This window comes from Puma concolor, chromosome A2 (genome assembly GCF_028749965.1).
Source record: "Puma concolor isolate L17-30 chromosome A2, mPumCon1.1.hap2, whole genome shotgun sequence".
Classification (NCBI taxonomy): domain Eukaryota; kingdom Metazoa; phylum Chordata; class Mammalia; order Carnivora; family Felidae; genus Puma; species Puma concolor.
In genome coordinates, this window is record NC_141668.1 from 169,672,105 (window position 1) to 169,687,315 (window position 15,211).

Sequence of the window (15,211 nt, forward strand, 5' to 3'; positions counted from 1 at the left end):
GGGAGGCAGGCAGGCCAGGCCGGCCCGGGGTCCTCACACGCGGGACGGGGCGGGGGAACTGAGGCCCGAGCCCTGCGCCCACGGCACCTGCCGCGGGCTGGGGGTGCCGGGCCTTGGGGGGGGGGGGGGGGCGGAGGAGGGGCGCGAGTCCAGGGCGGCTGCGGGACCCCGCCCCCCTCCACCCCCGCACTCTGGTCCCCCATCCGGCCCCGCCCCGGTGCTGGTGCGGGTCAGGCCTCCCCGGCCTCTGTGCGTGCAGCTGCGGTGCCCCCCCCATCTGGCCCAGGTGCCCCCCCACCCCCCGCCCACGCTGGGACAGCCGTGCTCCTGGAGATCCTCTCCCGGCCACCACGGAGCTGCCTCCGCGTTTCTGCGGGCCTGACAGGTGGCGGCCGCCGCTGGGTCACACGCTGCCAGCGGTGGGGGAGGGGGCGCCCCAGGAACGTTTCTTCCAACGTTTTGTTACAGAGACGTCTCCGTGGGAAGGGGGGCCAGCCCCACCTGGGCTCCTCGGCCGGCCCACCCGGACGCCCCGGAAAGATTTTAGGTTGTTTCTCTAAAACGACGTTTTTTAAGGTGTGGGGAAATACCTTATTTTCACTTAATTGGCCTATTCACGGAGTTGCATGTTTTTTTAATAAACACTTTATTTTAGAGTACTTCTAGATTTTCAGAAGCTCTGCAGACCGGCGACCCCCCGCCCCTCAGCCAGCAGTTCCGGCCGGTAATGTCCTGGGGAGCCACGGCGGGCGCGTCGCAACCGAGGCACTCAGCACAGCCAGGGAGACCTTTTCTTGGTTAATTTTTTAGTTTTTAACTGTTGGCTTTATTGTTTTGGGGAGAGTGCGAGTGGCGGAGGAGCAGAGAGAGGGAGACGATCCCAAGCAGGCTCTGAGCTGTCAGCACAGAGCCCGATGCTGGGCCCAAAGTCCCAGGCGCCCTGAGAAAGACCTTTTAAAAACAACCATGACACTTCAAAATAGCAGCAGTAGCCCCTCAGGAAGCTTCTGGAAGTCCACAGGCCTTCTCGCCCCTGCCCCTCCCACAAGGAGTGGATGCTGGAAGGGGAGTAGCTGCCCTCCCGGGCCCCAGGGGATGACGGCGACGTCTGTGGTGTGGTCGCCACGGTGGGGGTGAGGGTGGAGGGATGCTGTTCAGTACCTACCCACCCCCCACGACAGGGAGGCATCTGGCCCGGGGTCCACAGCCAAGATGGACCCTCCCCAGGCCGCCGGTCACTCCCAGCTCTGCCCTCACACAAGGTCGCTGGGCAGCACGGTGTGTTGGCTCAGCCCGGAGGTGCGTCTGGTCAAGGGGCCTCCGAGCCGCGGACCCCGGCCCGCCCAAACCATGGTCCGCGGTGAGGAGCACCCGTTGTGGCATCATATGGGGCACGGCTGTGCCCTTCAGACCCCCTGGCAGACGACATCACTTGACCGTCAAAGCGGTCTCAGAATCTCCTTTGGATCTAGGCGGTTGGCACCAGCTGGTTCCTGGCGGGTGCCGCTGTCCCTGAGGTCGCGACAGGCCCCTGGGAGCAGGGCTGAGTGGGGCGGGCCCAGGAGGCACTCTGGCCCCAGCTGGCTGCCTGCTCACAGGACGCCTAAGGCCTTTAACGGGCGCCATCCGGACCCCGCCTGGCTCCATGGGAGGGCGCGCGCTTCTGTCCTTACGAGGCCGCCCGCATCCTCGGGCCTGGAAAGCAGCGGTCAGGGTTAGAATCCGGGTTTCTGCAGCTTGGAGAATCCCACCTCCCGGGCCACTGCCCACGTCCTGGCATCAGTTTCTCCCATCTGCTCCCCCGAGAGTCCCAGCCCCTCACACCCCCCTCTGCAGTCCTGGTGGGGTGACGACCCGGCCCTGGTTGGGGGAGACGGCTGCACTAGGAGGGAGAACGGAGTGGCCATCCCCCCGCCCCCTCCCGACCTGTGGGAGCTTAGAGACAGGAGCCCCCCCGGGGGAAGGAGGAGGGCTGGGCTCAGACACCCCTAGCTCGAGGTATGGCTACGGCGGGGGCAGGCAGTGGGTCTGGGGGACCCCGGAAGGAACACGAGACTTTCCGGAGACGGGGCACAGGCACTGGGCAGGAAGGGGCTGCAGGTGAGCCCAGGGCAGGGCCACAGCCCAGGCCCTGGACTCCACCCCGGGGCACTGGGGAGCCACAGCCGGTGAGTGAGTGAGCCGGACAGGGCCACGCGCTAGGGGTCAGGGAGGCGCTTCGGGCAGATGGGAGGCACTGTGGCCCCCACCCTGGCCCAGGGTCCACCCGGGGCGTTAAGCTGCCCCCACCCCCCCACCGGGTTGTTTTCCGCCCTTGGCTGTGGAGGCTAAGAATAGACACTCCCTTCCTGGCCCCCACCGGAAGCCACAGCCACGGGGGGCACATCCTGAGCCTGGCCTCTGTCCCACCGTCCGCTCCCCCCAGGCCATCTCCGCCCCTCCCGGGCCTCCCTAGCTGACTGAGCAGGGTGGGGTCAGGGAGGACGGGAGGCGGTGGAAGTCACAGCTCATGTTCAAATCCCACCCACGCGCGGCGGTGGACACATCATTTCTTCCCTCCGGACCTCAGTTTCCCCATCTTTTTTGTTTGTTCTTAAGATTTTTTTTTTTAACGTAAGCTCTACACCTAACTGGGGCTCGAACTCACAACCCTGAGACCAAGAGAGTTGCGCACTGCACCCACGGAGCCAGCCGGGCACACCCGCCCCCCCCAGGTCTTTCCCCGTCTTCACAACGAGCGTCTCTCCCCGCCGCCACGCAGAGCTGCCGTGAGGCCCGGGCCAAATGCGAGCCCAGTGGCCTTTTCCGACGCCTGCTGTGGCCGGTTCCCAGAAGGGACGTTGCCCTTGTTATCTCGGGCCAGAGGAAGTGGGGAGAGGACAGCCTCCCTCCAGCCCTGCGCCACAGCCGCTGCATCACATCTGCCTCCTTGCGATTCCCAGAAGCCGCATGCTCGGTCTCGTCTCTGAAGTTTTAAACGGGGAATGTCTGTCGCCACCGTGTCTCTCAGACCTGGCGAACTCCTGTCCATCCTACAAAGCCCCAGCCCTGACACTCCCCACCCCCCACCCCCCCCCTCAGTTCCTCCCCTTCCTGGCTCACCTCTGGGCCCTGCCTGACCACAGAAGGTAGTCTTTCTCTCTCCAGCCATGGGGGGGCATCCTCGAGGGCAGGTCTGACTCCACATTGTCTTGCCACATGGGCTAGGACACAGAATCGCACTGGAAGAGGGTTGGAGGGTGGGAGAGTAGGCTTTACGGGGTGGGGGGCGGGGGGGGGGGAATCCTCTGAGCCAGGGCTCTGCCAGAGGCCGGAGTTGGGAGTCGGGGACATCCCCTACCGAGGAGGATTAGAGCTAATGGGCTCACTGCCTCAGGGCCTCAGACAATGGGATAGGGCAGGGGAGGGGCCTTCTGGAAGGATGCTGGGTGTGAGTAAAGGCTTGGAGGCCGGAAGGATGGTGGAGGGGCAGCCAGAGAAGGGGTGTCAGACACGCAGGGGAGGGCGGGAGCGCGTGGTCCTCACTCAGAGCCTGACCTCAGGCGACCCTCCCAGACCCCCAAGCACCGGGTGGGGCGGAGTCAAGGCCAAACCGGTCAGTCCTGGCCCACTCGGGGTCTAACGTGGGGCCAGTGAGGCCCAGGGGATCCCTCCACGCCCAAGTCCTGCCCTGCACGCAGCTTCAAGGGCTCCCGGACCCCCTTCACCCACCTAAGGACCGTCTAGCACAGGCCCGTGCTGTAGCCGTCCCCAGCCTGGTCACCGTCTGTTTTCGTGGCTGAGGAGACTGGCCCAGAGCCCTGGGTCTGGGGGGGGGGGGGGGGGGGTGTCTTCAAAAGGAAGTGGACCCTGCCCGGGAGCCCAGGCCTCATCCTCCCATCAGTCCTGAGGGCACCGGGCCGACAGCCTTTCCCACCTGACACTGGGGTGGGGGGTGGAGGCCAGGGGGGAACGGACCCCCTCACTGCAGGCGGCCCTCCAGGGGCGGTCCCTTCGCTGGTTTCACTGCCATCTCCAAGCCTTTGTCCTCACAGGACCCTCCCCCGGAATGCGACGACCCACCACGTCCCACCGACCTGCTCCAGGAAAGCCTGGCTCAGCAGGACGCCCGTCCTCCCCTCTAAACAGACCCCCCCCCCCCCCCCGCATTGATTAGGTACCTACTGTGTGCCAGGCCCAGCCCCACCAGGTTCACCGGCTTAGAGCCCTGGGCCCCTCGGGGCCTGATTCTGCCGGGAGGGGGGGTGGGGAGGGGAGGGGGACGCCCGGCCCCTCCCGATGTCGGGTGCTGCCCAGATGGTGAATAACGCGGGGCCTGGCGGCAGAAGTGCAAAGAGGGCGCCCAGCTGGGGCGGGCCCAGGCTACAGTCCCCCGAGAGGGCCCCGGCCACCGCATCCCTGTCCCTGAGTCCAGGGGGCCGAGCCGGGTCCCCAACGGGCTGGGGGGCGCCCCCTGACCCCCATCAGCCAGGCCAAGCCTGAGGGGCGTGGCCAGCGCCAGGGGGAGGGGCCGGTGAGAGACGCTGGAGAGACAGACAGGGACCGACAGGGCGCGGGCCGCTGCGCGGAGCCCCCATCCTGGGCTATTTTTAGCCCCCGCGGACCCCGCTTCCAGGCGGGGAGGACTCGTCGCCCCTCCTCCAGCCCCGGAGGACCTCGCGCAGCCGTGCGTCCTGAGCTGCCGCGCCCTCCATCCGTGCCCTGCGGAAACGGGGCAGCGCCGGGGTCCTCTGTGCGTCCCGCCCCCGGCCGTGACTCGGTTTCCCCGGGGACCCCGGGAGGCCCGACCGCCCTGCTCCCCGCTCCGCCCTCCCCGGCCTGAGCCCGACACCCGCACGTCGGCCAGCCGGGCTGTGCGACAGGGGCGACCCCAGCGCAGGCCACGGATCGTCGTCTCCAGGTGAGGCCGGCCCGCCAGGTTAGGGGCGCGGCGTGAGCGCGGGCAGGATGTGTCCGGCGGCCCGCCCCGCTGTGGGTGTGTCCTCCCGTCCGCCGGTCGCCAGGTGCTAGGTGGCCCCGGGCATTGCTGAGACCGGGTCTGCGACCGGAGTGTGCCGTCGTGCCCCTGCCGTCCGCCCGGGGCCTGTCCCGGTGTGGCCCGCGACGTGCCTCTGTGTTTCCCTGGGAGCCTGCGGGGCCGCTCAGGGTCCTTCGGCGCCGCAGGGAGGGTGCAAGGCGCTGGGCGTGGCTGCGAGCCCGTGTCTGTGCGTGTGTGGCCGGTCTCAGCCCACGTCGGGACCATCACTGTAACTCAGTGCCCATCCTCAACCACGGCCAAGGGCCCCCAGGCCTGTCCCCTCACCTCACACCTGTCCTCTTGTGCAGGTGAGTGGCGAGCCCTGGAGAGCACCCACTGCACAGATAAGGAAACTGAGGCTCACGGGGTCCCCTTGAGTCAGGGCGGAGTCTGGGCTCAGACCTAGTGGGGCGGAGGCTGGCGGCCCCACTTTGCACCCTCTGGGGTGGGGGTCGGGTTGGTGTCACAAACAGGAAAAGGTCCCGGAAATTAAGCCTCATGATGTGGTGAGGGGAGGTGGGGCAGGCCTGGGGGCTGACATTTGTGTGCGGTGTCTGTGGAGGAGTCCACACCCATGGGCCTGCGAGCCTGCGTCAGGCCCCAGGCTGGCCTGGTCCCTGAAAAGGTGACACCGTTGGTCACCTGGACGGCGCTCAGAGCACTTAGCAAATGTGCTGGGGCCACCTCAGGGCTGCCCCCGTGCGCCTGGCCGGCCAGGAGCCCACCTCTGAGCTCCCGCAGGGCAGGGAAGGCTCCCCGGCAGGGAGGGGCCTGGTTGGGAGCAGGTCGGGCCCAGAAAATCAGCCGGAATGCCAGCAGGCGGCTCAGTGTCGTGGGTCTCCCCGCTTCACAGAGGAGGGGACACTGAGGCTTGGCACAGTTTACCCCCCCCCAGCCCGGGACTCCGGCGAGCCGGTCAGAGGTCAGCGTAGCCCCTGCGGGAGTCTGGGTGAGCCTGGGCGCGGGGACAGAAGGCCTCGCAAGCCACGGAGCCGGGGGAGAGGGGGAGAGACGTGTTGAGAGATGGCTGGCTCGGCGGACAGGAGGGGGTGGGGGAGGAGAGCCAGGGACCGACCCACAGGCAGAGGAGGGGCCTGGCGCTTGGGAACCGGAGATCGCATTCCGCAGGGGGCTGGGCATGGGAGGCCTGGTGCCTGAGGCTCTGGGGCAGCTGGAAGGAGCCGCCGGGCCTCACCCAGGTGGGCTGACGACGCCCCCGGGGCGGGCCGGCAGTCCTCCAGGGAGGAGCCAGGAGCTGAGACGGAAGTTCTGGACCCAGGACCCAGCCACGTTCCCATCAAAGCTCTAGAACCTCAGCCCCTTGGAATTCTCGACTCGAGGCCCTGCGGGTTCTGGAAGCGGGAGCGCGTTGGAATTCCAGAGCCCTGGTCCTTCAAGGCCAAACCTCCCTGCTCTTGGGCCACGGAATCCTGAGTCTGTCTAGCGGATCTGGGCGCCGGCCCCCCCCCCGGCGAGGCACAGAAAGGAGGATGGGTTCCCCCGAGGGCCACACGGTGCTGATTGTGGACCTCGGGCTATGGCGAGGACAGGGCCCTGCCGTCCCCTCCCAGCCCGTCTGGGGGTGGGGGTGGGGGGAGGGGAAGGGAGGCTTTGCCAGGTGCCCCTGCGGGCTGGCGTGGTTGCCTGGGGAACTCGGGAAGGCAGCTGTCACCAGGACCTGTCCGCGAGGGGACTGGAAACCAGAGGCTGTGGCCAGGGGGAGTCAGGCCAGTTTCCAGCCTCCCCCTGGGGCCAAGAGCTCTGGGTCACAGGTTTGTTCCCAGACGCGGGAGGCGCGTGAGGCGGTCTCCGGGTGAATCAGCAGTCGAATCGGCAGTTCACGGAGCCTCCCACGGGGGCTGGCGCTGTGGGCCCAGGAGGAGCCCCTAGCTCGCGGTCACTCCAGCCTGGGGTTAGGTCAGTGGTCGCAGGCACAGCCCAAGTCCCCGGGAATGTCCCGCAACGGTGCATTCCAGCTCTGGAGGGAGAGAGTGCCCCGTCCCGAGGGGAATCCAAATGCAGGCCAAATCTGTGACGGCAGAGCGCGCACCCCTGCCCTGCCGCGGAGGGGAAGGTTGCGGGTCACTGCGGAAAGCCCCCCCCCCCCGCCGTGCTGCCCCCGCACCTCTCCCGGGGCCTCAGTGTTCCCACCGGAGGCCCTACCCCACCGCCGAGGAGGGAAACTCCGTGCGCGTGTCAGGAGCTGGGTAAGGAGTCGCTGAGCAGAGGGACCAGGCCAGCACAGCAGGGAACACGTGGGAAGGTGGCCACGGCCACCACCCTGAGGGCACCCACGAGGCCCTGAGCCCTGTACTCGGACCCACTCGTTGGACGAGGCGTGCGACTAGACCAGAGTCAGTGAGAGGGTAGGCAGCGAGGCCTGGACCCCAGGCCAATCTGACCCACTTGTAGGAAATGCTATCCCTTGGGGGCGCCCGGGTGGCTCAGTCGGTTGAGCGCCCGACTTCGGCTCGGGTCATGATCTCACAGTCTGTAGGTTCGAGCCCCGCGTCGGGCTCTGCGCTGACAGCCCGGAGCCTGCTTCAGATTCTGTGTCTCCCTCTCTCTCTGCCCCTCCCCTGCTCATGCTCTGTCTCTCTCAAAAATATTTAAAAATTAAAAAAAAAAAAAAAGAAAGAAAACCCTATCCCTTAAAGGAAATCTCCACCCCACGCCCCCCCATCTGGTTATTGGCAAGGCTTCGAATCGTTTACACGCATTTATCCCTAACAAGACCTGGGTTTACACCTGAGATCAACTCAGGCCAGGCTGTGGGACCTCGGACAAGAGATTTAACTAACGCGCCTCGGTTTGCCCCCTCTGCAAAATGGGTGTCACAGCAGGACCTTTGTGAGCTTTCCCTGCCCGGCCACCGCCGTACCTCCCGCGTCTGCCCGCCTTCGCCCGCCCTTCCCCACCCCTGCCCCGGGAACCCCTGCTGCCCACACAGGGAGCCTTCCTGTCTTTTGGGGAACCGGGAGCTGTTTTTTGAATGATCTCTCAATTTATTTCTCCTTGACGTCCCCACATCTGGTGTGTTCGTCCACATTCGCAGAAGTCAGGCCCAGATGTCTCCGGTTTTGTCGCCCGGCCCCACCACGAGGACCAGGTCCCTCTCGCTGCCATTTATAGCCCATCCCTGGGGAGTCTGTCACTGCCCATGAGCCGTGTTTCTGTTCCCAGAATGGAACCGGATTTCTGGGTTTGTTTCTTATTATGAAAACAATGCCCTGAAAACGGGGGCGGCGGGGAAGAATCCGCACGATTGCAACATGTGCCAGGAAGCGTCGTCCTAAAACGCGGAAGGTGTTGGGCCCCCCGCCATGCGTGCGCGACAACTGGTGACCCAGAGGCTGACCTCAGAGCCGGCCTGGGAGCCAGGACCTCTGGCCGACGTCCAGCTGCCCTCCTCACCTTGGACGCATCCAGTCTCCCCACCCATCCTGGATTCTGCAGTCTGACAAGGGCTCAGAGGGGCGACAGGGGCTCAGAGGGGCGACAGGGGCTCAGAGGGGTGACAAGCAGGGGGCGGTGGTGCCCGGAGGGAAGAAACCATTTGCCTGGGGTCACGCCGGGGGTGCCCGGGGCTGCCGTTCAAACCCAGGGCCTCTCTCTGGGTTCTTCTCTGACACCCTGGTCTCCCGGGGTCACAGAGGAGACGGCAGTGGTCCTCACCCTTGAGGGTCACGGCCACCGGGGCAGGACAGAGTTGGAGGCGGTACGGCTAGTGATACTACTGAGCGGGGAGCGAGGCAAGTCGGGGAAGGTTTCTTCGAAGAGGGGTTATTCGGGGCGCCTGGGCAGCTCGGTCAGTTGAGTGTCCGACTCTTGACCTCGGCTCGTGTCGTGGTGTCACCATCCGTAGCCTCCCCTCTCCTGCCCGTGCTGCCTCTCTTTCTCTCTCTCTCTCTCAAAATAAACAAACATAAAAACAAAGAAAACCGAAGAGGGTCATTTGGACTGGGGCGTTGAAGCCCGCGTAGGAGTTCGCCAGGCCCGCGCGGATTCAAGGGCAGAGTGACTCACCGGTGTTCCTTCTGCCTGCTCCCCCAGGTGTGCCCGTGCCGTCCCCGCCCGCCGCCCCCCCGGCCCGATGGGTTGGTGACCCGGCGCCATGTGGCCCAACGGCAGCGCCCTGGGGCCCTGTTTCCGGCCCACCAACATCACCCTGGAGGAGCGGCGGCTCATCGCCTCCCCCTGGTTCGCCGCCTCCTTCTGCCTCGTGGGCCTGGCGTCCAACCTGCTGGCCCTGAGCGTGCTGGCCGGTGCGCGGCAGGGCGGCTCGCACGCCCGCTCCTCCTTCCTCACCTTCCTCTGCGGCCTGGTCCTCACCGACTTCGCGGGGCTGCTGGTCACCGGCGCCATCGTGGTGGCCCAGCACGCCGTCCTCTTCGACTGGCGCGCCGTGGACCCCGGCTGCCGCCTCTGCCAGTTCATGGGCGTCGTCATGGTCTTCTTCGGCCTCTGCCCGCTGTGGCTGGGGGCCGCCATGGCCTCGGAGCGCTACCTGGGCATCACCCGGCCCTTCTCGCGGCCCGCGGCCGCCTCCGGGCGCCGCGCCTGGGCCACGGTGGGGCTGGTGTGGGCCTCGGCGCTGGCGCTGGGCCTGCTGCCCCTGCTGGGCGTGGGCCGCTACACGGTGCAGTATCCCGGCTCCTGGTGCTTCCTGACGCTCGGCGCCCAGCCCGGGGACGTGGCCTTCGGCCTGCTGTTCTCGCTCCTGGGCGGCCTCTCGGTGGGGCTGTCCTTCCTGCTCAACACGATCAGCGTGGCCGCTCTGTGCCACGTCTACCACGGCCAGGAGGCCGCCCAGCAGCGCCCACGGGACTGTGAGGTCGAGATGATGGCTCAGCTCACGGGCATCATGGTGGTGGCCACTATCTGCTGGATGCCGCTGCTGGTGAGTGGCGGGCGGTGGGGGGGGGCAGAGGGGGGTCTGCTCGGGGCTCCTGCCGCTCCTGGTGACCGGGCTTGGGCTCAGCCACATGGATTTAGGTCTCCCGGTTCTCACCCGCCCGGGAAAACGCGGGCACGGACCCCAGGGTTCGGGCGTCCTTCCTCGAGGAGCTCACGAGCGGGGCGCAGATAACCCCCAGACCGGGGGCGCGATGGGGATGCCCAGGGAGGGGCTCCAGGATTCCATCTGGGGCATCAGAGAAGGCTTCCCAGGGGAGGGGTGTGGGAGCTGGGGTCTTGAGGGATGAATAGGAGTTTTCTTAACAAAGCCAAGGAAGCCATTCTAGGTAGTGTCGCTGAATCATCAAACATCTCCTGAGTCTCCTCCGTGCCTGGTTCTGGGCTGGAACCCAGGCCTGCCCAGGTTTTCCGAGTCGGGGAGGCTGGGCCCAAGCCCTGCGAGTGATTGGCATAAGTTGGCCATTCAGGGTGGTTATCTTTCCATCTCTGTTTGATCGGGACGAGTCTGGCGTCTGAAGTCAGACACGCGGTTCCCAGCCCACGTCCCGTGAGGACTTGCCGTGTGACTCTGGCTCCGGGCTCCCCTCCTGCAGCCTTGCTGTCTGGTTACGGGGATCCAAAAGCGTGATGGTGAGGTTGACATGAACTCGCTCGTTCATTTGTTCTTCCAACAAGCGTGTCACGAGCGACTCCTGTGTACAAGGCTCCGCTCTAGGCACCGAGGACACAGCCGAGATCCTGTGTTTCTGGGAGCTCTTGCCAGCGGGGCAGGCGGGCCGTGAACTTAGTCCGCTCCCTCCGCCGGTGGAGCGAGCGACTCCTGGTCTCGGGATTGTGAGTTCGAGCCCCACGTCGGGTGCAGCGATCCCTTAAAAATAGAACCCCAAAAACAAAACAAAACAAAACAACCCGCGAATGGAAAGATCGCGAATTTGTTCTTGCTTTTGCCTTGTTTTGTTTTTGTTTTGTTTTGCTAGAACGTCTTGCATACGTGAACGGTTAGAGGAAAGGTACAAAGACCCATAATATTTTGTGACACATGCAAATGCCCCGGGGTTCCCATTTCCACCTCCAGAAAGAAAGTCCTGTTGGAACACGGCCGCGCCCATTCGGTTCCACGTGGCTTTCACGCTGGAGAGCTGAGTGGCAACAGAGACCGCGTTTCGAGTGTTATACGGTCCTTTAAGAAAAAGTTTGTCACCAAAGGGGACTCGGGAGTCGTTTAGTGATTCAGCGAGATTCTACCTAGGACGCCTTCCTGGTTTTTGTCTAGCAGTTAAACTCCTATCCGTGTTTCAGAGAGCCAGCTCCAAGGGTTCAGAGCGGAGCAGGGCCCTTTCTGGGCGTCTGTCCCAAGGGATTGCAGGCTGGAGGGCAGACCCTGGTCAGGGGCCTCTTGGTGAAGGTGACATTTGAGCAAAGACATGGTAGAGGGGTGAGCTGTGTGGAGCTCCGAGGGCGAAAGCATTCCAGGCAGCGGGCGCGGCATGGGCCAAGGTCCTGAGGCAGGACCCTGCCTAGTGTGTGGGAGGAACAGCCCAGAGGCCTGTGTGGTTGGAGCAGAGCGGGGGAGGGGGAGGGAGGGAGGACGGGAGGGCGGAGAGGGGATGGGCACAGGTCGCGGAGGGCCTTGGGGGGCCGAGGGGAGAATTTGGGCTTCTACCCCGGGGCGGGGTGGGGAGGGAGAAGCCCTGGAGGGCTGAGGGCAGAGGGGGGAGGGACCCGACTCAGGTGCTGCCCAGTACATGTGAGGGATGCTACTAGTAATGAGTTGAATACGTAAATGTTCTCAGATCATGAGAACAGGCCTGGGAGGGACACGCCGAGGACAGGACAGGAGCACCTCCGTCAGCCAGACGCACCATCCTGTAACTGACGCTCCCGCGGGAACCCATAGGTGCCCGTGGCTGGCACCCACCCCGGGAACGGGTTCCTCGCAGGCTCCCTGCTTCCCTCCCCCGGCCGGGATACACACAGCCGTCGGCCGACGAGGACCCTGCCCTCCAGCCTCCTGGCTCTTGGTAACACCCAGAAGGAGCTCCGTCCTGCTCCGAGTCGTCAGAACTGGGGCTCTGACGCATGAATAGGAGTTCACTCGCTAGACCGAAGGGGGAAGGCATCCCGGGTAGAATCCCTGCCTCACGAAACAATTCCTGAGTCCCCTTTGGGGGTAAGCTTTCTCAGAAAGGGCCGGGCGGTGAATATTCCAGGCACGGTCTCCGTCACAACGACTCGGCCCGGCCCAGGGAGCGTGAAGGCAGCCACCGAGGATGGGGAACGTGCACGTGGCTTGCGCCCCTGGGCTCCATTCGTGGACGCCGAGGTTCGAATCCCATGTCGTTTTCACCTTTCTCTTTTTTCTCCCACTGTTCCCGCGTGGAAGGACGTGCTCGACATAACAACAAAACCAAAGCAAAGAACAAAGCAAACAAAAGAAGGCAGAAAGACGCGGAGGGCCAGATTTGGCCCCTGACCACCCCCCGCTCTAGAGCCTCCCCTGGCTCCCATCACCCCCCAGGACAGGCCCCCAGACGCTCCCTGCAAACTCACCTGGGGAAACTGCCACCTGCCAGCCGGTCCCCGCCCCTCCCCCCGCGGTCAGCTCAGGTGCCCGCTCTGGGCTCCTGCGGGCCTCACCCCTCCTCCACCGTGGCTCTGTCACCCCCACCCGCACGCTCTGACAGCCTGGCCACCATCCTGGTGGGGACTGCGGACCCACGCCGGAGGGACCCGGTCTGTCTGCCCCCAGCCTTGCCCAGCACACAGTAGGTGCTCAGGAAACAATATAAATACAAGTTTTTAAAGATTTTATTTTACCTTTATTTTTAAAGTTTGTTTATTTTGAGAGAGAGAGAGAGAGACAGAGAGAGAGTACAAGCAGGGGAGGGCCAGAGAGAGAGGGAGACGGAGAGAATCCCAAGCAGGCTCCTCACTGACCAGCACGGGGCCCGATGCGGGGCTCGAACTCACGAACCGTGAGATCATGACCTGAGCTGAAGTGGGAGGCTTAACTGACTGAGGCACCCAGGTGCCCCCCGGATTTTATTTTTAAGGAATCTCTACACACAACGTGGGGCTCGAATTCGCAACCCTGAGACTGAGTCACAGGCTCCTTAGACTGAACCAGCCCGGGTGTCCCAATGTTAATATAATTTCAATATAACAGTTTATTTTAATATAAGAATTTAACATCATGTGAATTATGATTATGCTTAACATAAATTTTCATTATAGTTACAAAATATACATTATAACTATTACATTGTTACTGAGTTATCATTTATATCTAATTGTATCAATGATACAGTTAGTTATATGATTATACTTGTAATATATATATATATATTTTTTTTTTTTTTAATTTTTTTTTCAACGTTTATTTATTTTTTGAGACAGAGAGAGACAGAGCATGAACAGGGGAGGGGCAGAGAGAGAGGGAGACACAGAATCAGAAACAGGCTCCAGGCTCTGAGCCATCAGCCCAGAGCCTGACGCGGGGCTCGAACTCACGGACCGCGAGATCGTGACCTGGCTGAAGTCGGACGCTTAACCGACTGCGCCACCCAGGCGCCCCGAATATATTTTAAATACTATATGTTATAATTAACAGTATATTAGCTATTCGTTGTATCATATAGTTGTAAATAACTTATATGACATATGTAATATTAAACACAAATGTCAACAGTAATGGAATATACTTAAATGATTCAGTATACAAGTTTAACATAGAATTATTTAATATAAAATTGTGTCATAAAATCATATAAAATATAATTACATAAAATATGAATCTCAATGCAAGATATAATTACTTGAAATAAAATATATGATATAAAAATTAAGTATTTAGGGGCGCCTGGGTGGTTCAGTCGGTGAAGCGTCTGACTCTTGGTTTCGGCTCAGGTCATGATCTCACGGTTCGCGAGTTTGAGCCCCATGTCGGGCTCTGTGCTGATGGCTTGGAGCCTGGAGCCTGCTTGGGATTCTGTCTCTATTCCTCCCTGGCTCTCTCTCTCTCTCTCTCTCTCTCTCTCTCTCCCTCTCTCTCAAAATAAATAAACCTAAAAAAATTAAGTATTTCATGGGCGACTTTATAGTCCAATGTTGTATTCTACCTTTCGTACGAATCGAACAGTAACGCTGTGGCAGGAACGGTGACTCCGCCTGCTTCCCCCTGCAGGTTTCCGTTTCTTTCCCACCGTTTTTAATTGTGCCCCAGGGAGAGGCAGGAAAAGCGTGCTGTTTTCTAGCTCCATCAACTGCAGCCCAGAGAGGTCAGGCGGCTCTCCCGAGGTCACACAGCAAAGCCGGGACACAACGAGCACTTGGCCTCAGCTGCCCCCGGGGCGGGGGGGCCCGCAGGGAAGGTGCCGGTGAGGGGCAGGGCTGGCGGCCGGCGGGGTCCCTGGCTAACCGCTCTGACCCCCGGCAGGTGTTCATTGCCCAGACGGTGCTGCGCAGCCCGCCCGCCATGAGCCCGACCGGACAGCTGTCCCGAGCCACGGAGCAACGGCTGCTCATTTACCTGCGCGTGGCCACCTGGAACCAGATCCTGGACCCCTGGGTGTACATCCTGTTCCGCCGGGCCGTGATCCGACGTCTCCACCCTCGCCTCGGCGCCCGGCCCAGGTCGCTGTCCCTGCAGCCCCAGCTCACCCTGAGGCCCACGGTGCAGTAGGACCCGAGGGGGACAGCCGGACGGGGCGCTCCCGAGGGTCACGGCTGGTCTCTTCTGAAGCCCCAGGAGCCGGGAGCGTCGGAAGGACGGAGACGTTGGAGGGCAGGCCTGCGGGCTGTCCTCCATCCGCCCTGGGGACTCCCTAACTGCTCCCTGATCCCCCTTTCCCCTCCCGTCCCTTCTCCCCCCCCCCCCCCCAGGAAGGGTGGGCAGGCCTGTGGGGTGTGGGGTGGGTGTCTGAGGAGATCAGACTTGCAAGCCTCCCCTTCCAGAAATCCTCCAGAAGTGGGGGCCCTGGCACCCGACACGACCTGCTTACTGGGGGGTACAGTTGATTCAGCTTGGTGCCCCCACCCAAGAAGGCCCTGTTTGGAAAATGTTGAGCACGAATAGAGGTCCAGACGGCATCGATCTTCACCGACATGCGGGCGGCCGCCTGAGCAGAGCTGGGGCGCAGGGGAACGGGGGTGGGGGGGGGGGGGGAGGGGGCTGGGTTCTGACTCCTCCCTCCTTTCTGGAGTCTTGACTAAGCCCTCTGTAGGTCCGGTCTCCCGTCATCCCTACAGTCCCCGGGGTTCTGGCATTGAACCCACTCG

General features: G+C 63.0%; 2 protein-coding genes across 3 annotated transcripts; one reads left to right on the plus strand and one right to left on the minus strand.

Annotated features, from left to right (window-relative positions):
- Positions 1 to 1,439: 1,439 nt before the first annotated feature.
- Positions 1,440 to 5,405, minus strand: LOC147583881 (uncharacterized). The gene is made up of 3 exons (XM_086682948.1): positions 4,161 to 5,405; positions 3,103 to 3,221; positions 1,440 to 1,588 (listed from the first exon to the last, which is right to left on the minus strand). Exons 1-3 carry the CDS (start codon positions 5,240 to 5,242, stop codon positions 1,440 to 1,442), a joined length of 1,350 nt encoding a protein of 449 aa, XP_086539074.1. The 5' UTR covers positions 5,243 to 5,405.
- On the plus strand, positions 4,773 to 14,753 carry TBXA2R (thromboxane A2 receptor). 2 transcript variants are annotated; one of them, XM_086699522.1, is made up of 4 exons: positions 4,773 to 4,900; positions 5,871 to 5,966; positions 9,071 to 9,917; positions 14,370 to 14,753. In XM_086699522.1, the coding sequence occupies exons 3-4, from the start codon at positions 9,132 to 9,134 to the stop codon at positions 14,613 to 14,615; spliced, it is 1,032 nt and encodes a 343-aa protein (XP_086555648.1). In that variant the 5' UTR covers positions 4,773 to 4,900; positions 5,871 to 5,966; positions 9,071 to 9,131; the 3' UTR covers positions 14,616 to 14,753. The 2 variants fall into 2 exon arrangements, with proteins under 2 accessions (XP_086555648.1, XP_086555647.1); XM_086699521.1 differs by lacking the exon at positions 5,871 to 5,966 and having other exon boundaries at positions 4,777 to 4,900.
- The last annotated feature ends 458 nt before the right edge of the window (positions 14,754 to 15,211 follow it).